Here is a 5,144-nt window from a genome sequence, read left to right on the forward strand (position 1 = left end):
CGCTGGTTCCCTTAGTAGATTTTCTGGCAGCGTGGGAACTTCTGCCAAATATATCAAAATGGGTCCTGCAGGTTGTAGAGAAAGGCTGCAGAATCCAGTTCGGTTCTCGTCCTCCTCGTTACAACGTGGTCATTCCCACACTAGTGGGCCCCGAGCAGGCTCTGGTAATTGAACAAGAAGTAGATACTCTCTTGAGGAAGGGGGCCATAGAACGTGTTCCTCCTCTCGAGAGAGCGTCCGGGTTCTACAGCCGTTACTTCATCGTTCCGAAGAAGGATGGGGGGTTGCGTCCGATTTTAGATCTCCGTCTTCTGAACCGCGCTATCAAACGGCTTCGGTTCAAGATGCTCACTATCAAGCAGATAGTATCTCAAATCCAGTCCGAGGACTGGTTTGTTACGATAGATCTCAAAGACGCTTATTTCCATGTTTCCATCCTTCCTCAACACTGGAATTTCCTGAGGTTTGCTTTCGGGGGCGAAGCATACCAAAATCGAGTTCTTCCCTTTGGCCTGTCACTCTCACCCCGCATTTTCACGAAGTGTGTGGATGCAGCTCTGGCTCCTTTGCGACTCCAGGGCATCCGCATACTCAATTATATCGACGATTGGTTAATACTAGCTCAATCGGAGCAGATGGCGGCTCGGCATCGAGATGTCGTCCTCGCCCATATGAGAGAGCTGGGGTTAAGACTAAACGCCAAGAAGAGTGTACTTTCTCCACTACAGAGAACCACTTATTTAGGCGTGGTGTGGGACTCAAAGTCGATGCAGGCACGTCTGTCTCCTGCTCGAATCGAGTCAATCCTCACGACAGTCGCGAGAGTAAGAGAAGGCCAGTCACTCACTGTCAAACAGTATCAGAGGCTGTTGGGTTTGATGGCAGCGGCGTCCAACGGTATACCTTTTGGCCTGCTGTACATGAGACCCTTGCAGTGGTGGCTCAGGACCAAGGGATTTTCCCCGAGGGGGAATCCTCTTCACATGATCAAGGTCACGCGGCGATGCTTACGAGCCTTGGACATATGGAAGAAACGTTGGTTCCTAGTTCAAGTCCCAATGTTAGGGGCTCCTTGTCGTCTTGTAACGCTAACAACAGATGCCTCTCTCACGGGCTGGGGGGCGGTCATGAGTGGCCACTCTGCCCAGGGTCTGTGGGAAGGAGTTGCTGTTTGTTTGCTTTGGTCCGCCAAAGAAAGGATTTCCGGCAACCAAGCGGACTATGAGTAGGTGGATAGTCGAGGCCATCTGACTAGCCTACGAGTCCTCTGGCCTCCCGTCACCTATGGGTGTCAGAGCGCACTCGACCAGGAGTATGGCGGCCTCCAAGGTTTTCAACTTGGGTGTGGCCTTGCAGGACATTTGTCAGCATCTTGTTCCCTCGGGGAACCATGGTTACATACGTAACCTAGAGATGTTATCACATACTCACCTTAAAGTCATTCCAAACCTGTATGACCTTTTTTTTTTGACATGAGGGGGAGTAAATATGAGATACTTTTCATTTTTTGACTATCCTCATAAGAGTTCTCCACATAAACATACAACAAGGCTCTAGCAAAACATGTATAGTACTACTACAGTGAAATATGTTGCTTACAAAAATTGCCCTTTGGCCCACCAAGACCACAATTCCCTAGAAAGACTAATGTGTCCACATAAAACTGACTGTAAAAAAAAAAAAAAAAAAAATGGGTGTGTTCTTCTTAGAGAGTGAAAATTAGAGCGAAATAGAGAGAAAAGGACAGGCATGATGAAAGGAATTTGACATGCTTCCTATGAATCACAACATCCTGCAGTCAGTGGAGCCGAACGCAAGTGTGCAGGAGTTTCTCACGATGATGCTCCTCTACATCTCCTGCGGTGATTAGCCCGCACAAGCCTCATAAATCATAAACCCCACTCGGACAGAACACATTCAGCAGTCGTTTGCCGACAGGACTGCTTTGGGCGGTTCGACACAGTGCTGATAACGATGAAGTCTGGTGGGAATAGTCAAAAGTTCAGGGCTTATTTTATTTGCCCTGGCTCTGGCTACGGCTGATGCAAAAAAGCTATAATTAATATGCTGCTAGTTAAACCTATGACATGTCATAATGGAGTCCTTCAACTCCCTGTTATCAGTTACCTGCTATTGGATACTGGTGAGAGAATTTAGATGAAAAACCTGCGCTTCTTATTTCTGCAATAAGAAAATATAGAATCCAAGAAAGCACGAAAGGGAGTTCTACCTTTTTTTTCAGTATTGCACTGTTTCATCTTATTAGTAGGCTAATGCAACTGTCTGTTTTAATATCGCCCAGCAGTTTTTGTGTTTTTTTCTTCTTCTCCCACTCCTCATTCTATGTCCTGCTCCCCGCTAATCTAAGCCACTCTGGCAGACGATAAGACAGGCCTCATCCGTTTCCCACCCCAACTCTCTCTCGCTCAGCTTCACGCTTGTTCCTTTAGCTATTCAACAGTCTTTTCAAGAACTTTAAGAAGAGCAGTGAAGGAAGTTTGAAACACTTTTGGGAGTGTTTTTCGTCTTTGTTGTTTAATGTGTTATTCCTGAATCTTTTCTTAGAGGTGATATTGAGTTTTTTTTGTTTGTTTTTGTTTTTTCGTGCCCCTCAAAAGCTTAAAGGCAGAGGTAGTAAAGCTCCTTTGTTTTACACACAGTCAGAAAGCCAGGTCTTAACAGCTTTGAAGTGCAGAAAGCATCTGGGCTTACCGCCACACCAGTGTGGAGAGAAGGACTGATGTTTGGGATGAATTCAAACCTGCAAAATTAGATGCCTGCATTAAGCTTTATCTGCACTTCTGTTTCGCTAAGTGAGGCTTTTATAAAGCAACATAAAATAATGGCGTGATCTACTCACCCACTGTTTAAAAAATTGTACGTATTTGTATTCAGCAGATATGAATTTAAACAAGCAATTTATAGCTGTCACGGTCTGCAGCTGGACTGCCCAAGAGGGCCACCAGAGGGCACTCCTGTGGATTTTTGTGAGCACATGGCTTGTGTTGTGTTTGTTTGGTGCCATGTGCTCTCTCCTGTCTTATTGTCTGTCCCCTCCCATCTTGTCACCTCATTATTGTTTAAGTTACTCCACCTGTGTCTCCCTCGTTACCCTCTTTGTTTGTCTCCCTATTTATTCTCCTTGTGCGTTCAGTCCTCTGCTTCTTCATTGTCGTATGTAGTCAAATGTGTCTATGTGTTTCTGGTATTGGGCTAGTTCTACCTGTTCTTGCCTTCATGCCTGGTTTTAGTTTACCTCGGGGTAGTTTGTGTCTGTTTTGTTTCTTTTTATTATTAAAAATACCCATTATTCTCCAGCATTTGAGTCCTCGCCTCATCACTCTCCAGTACCATGACAATAGCTACATTTTCAGGTTTAATGACAAAAATGTGTGAAACTGCAACAGACCAAACCCATTTTCAAAAATGCATCAAACATAAGAGTTATCAATATAAAATACACCATGTGAAAACCTGGGGTGTATTCTAGAAAGCAGGTTCAACAAACTCAGAGTTAAAACTTGAACTCTGAGTTGACTTACCCTGAGATGGGAAAGTTTTCGGTTTCAGAACAGCTGAACAGAGTTAGTTTAATCCACTCTGAGTAGGTCGACTCTGAGTTTAGCGTGTGCACCACGACTGTTAAAAGCCATGATCAATGGAGCTCCGAAATTACGATTCACCATGGCAACAGCTCCCGCCAAAAATACTTCCGCATACTACGGAATATGTAACTTTAATTCTTAATCAATGTTATCAGAGGTGAAAACTGGCAGAAAAGTAATATATTGAACTAATATTCACTTTCGTGGTATCCCACGGACAAAAAAAGAAAAAAATGTGGCAGCAGAAAAACAAAACAAAACAAAAACATAATTAAATCAGGTAAAGCTGCAAGCGTGAAATGGGTGTAGGCTAACATTACATGACTTTACAAATATTTTACATTCAATAAATATCATTCAATGTATATCTATTTCAATGTGCAGCAGCTTTTCCCACATAGTCTAATGCTTTTTCACACAATTAAATGTTCTCTAATCCAACATTTCTTAATTACGGTAATGAAAAATATTTGACTTCTATTCAGAAGCCAACAGCAGGAAGGCAGAGACTCATAAAGTGGGAGGAGAACCTGCACCAGCACCACTGACAGATGAAGAGGAGATGGCCACAATACCAATATTAAAATCCAACAGGGAAAATAATAATGTGTTACTTTTGTATTTGTAGAACATAAAGATGACCAAATAAATTGTGGATACTTTGTTTATTTAACAGCTGTGGTGGTGGTTACGGCATATATCTTGCACTACCCTTCCATCTGGCATCCTTCCATTCCATACAGTAATCATCTTTTTTTTTGGAAGGTGAGAATATGTGTGTAATCAATGCATCCAACCACACTGGAAATCCTAATGGAAATTCTAATTATTAGGTTACTTAGAGGTCGCAAAAAGATGTTATCAAGTGAACGGCATTTAAAAATGGTACCGTTCAAATAAATATGGATGTGGACATGGCAAAATAAATAAATTAAATCAAATTAAATTAAATCCTCTCCTGATGTAAATCCCCACGAATGAATGCAGCCTCCTCATCTACAGGATCCCATGTAAAAAGACATGCCATTTTTGTCACATTTACAGTGGCTGCATGATGAAAATTAAAGTGGTGCAGTGAGAAAAATAATCTTGTTTCCATTTGCATTAAGATTATTTTTCTTACCCCACTGGCAGATCATTTTATTTCCCCCAGGAAACAAGACTAAATATATTGTATTTTATTTTTATATAGAAAATGCATCATGATTTAAGAATTTTTAGATATTTGTACTTGAAATAAGGCAAACATCTCGGCAATAAAAGCATTTTTGCAGAATGAATGAATGAATGAATGAATGAATGAATGAGGTATTTAAACATCGCTTACGCTTTAAAAAGGGGGAGGAGACCGAAATAAACTCTGGGTTTACCGAAGAAAACCTGCTCCCGACCAGGTTAGGTTCACAGAGCAAGTTACTATGGATGGTTACCGAGAGGTTTAGTTTTGTCTTTTATTGGAACCGAAAACACTGAGTTTCCCTTTTCTGTGCTTAACAAACTCTGAGTTTCCAACAAAACCCGCTTTCTGGAATACACCCC

At 42.1% G+C, this 5,144-nt stretch overlaps 1 protein-coding gene across 1 annotated transcript in view; it reads left to right on the top strand.

Moving 5' to 3' along the window:
• Window positions 1–1,058: 1,058 nt before the first annotated feature.
• The window catches only part of LOC107730646 (uncharacterized), a 45,770-nt gene continuing 41,684 nt past the window's right edge, over window positions 1,059–5,144 (top strand). The window contains exon 1 of the mRNA XM_016541509.1: window positions 1,059–1,163. Within this exon, the coding sequence (XP_016396995.1) occupies window positions 1,059–1,163 (105 nt within the window). The remainder of the gene's footprint in view (window positions 1,164–5,144) is intronic.

This window comes from Sinocyclocheilus rhinocerous, unplaced genomic scaffold, assembly GCF_001515625.1.
Source record: "Sinocyclocheilus rhinocerous isolate Xijiao unplaced genomic scaffold, SAMN03320098_v1.1 scaffold308, whole genome shotgun sequence".
Taxonomy (NCBI): domain Eukaryota; kingdom Metazoa; phylum Chordata; class Actinopteri; order Cypriniformes; family Cyprinidae; genus Sinocyclocheilus; species Sinocyclocheilus rhinocerous.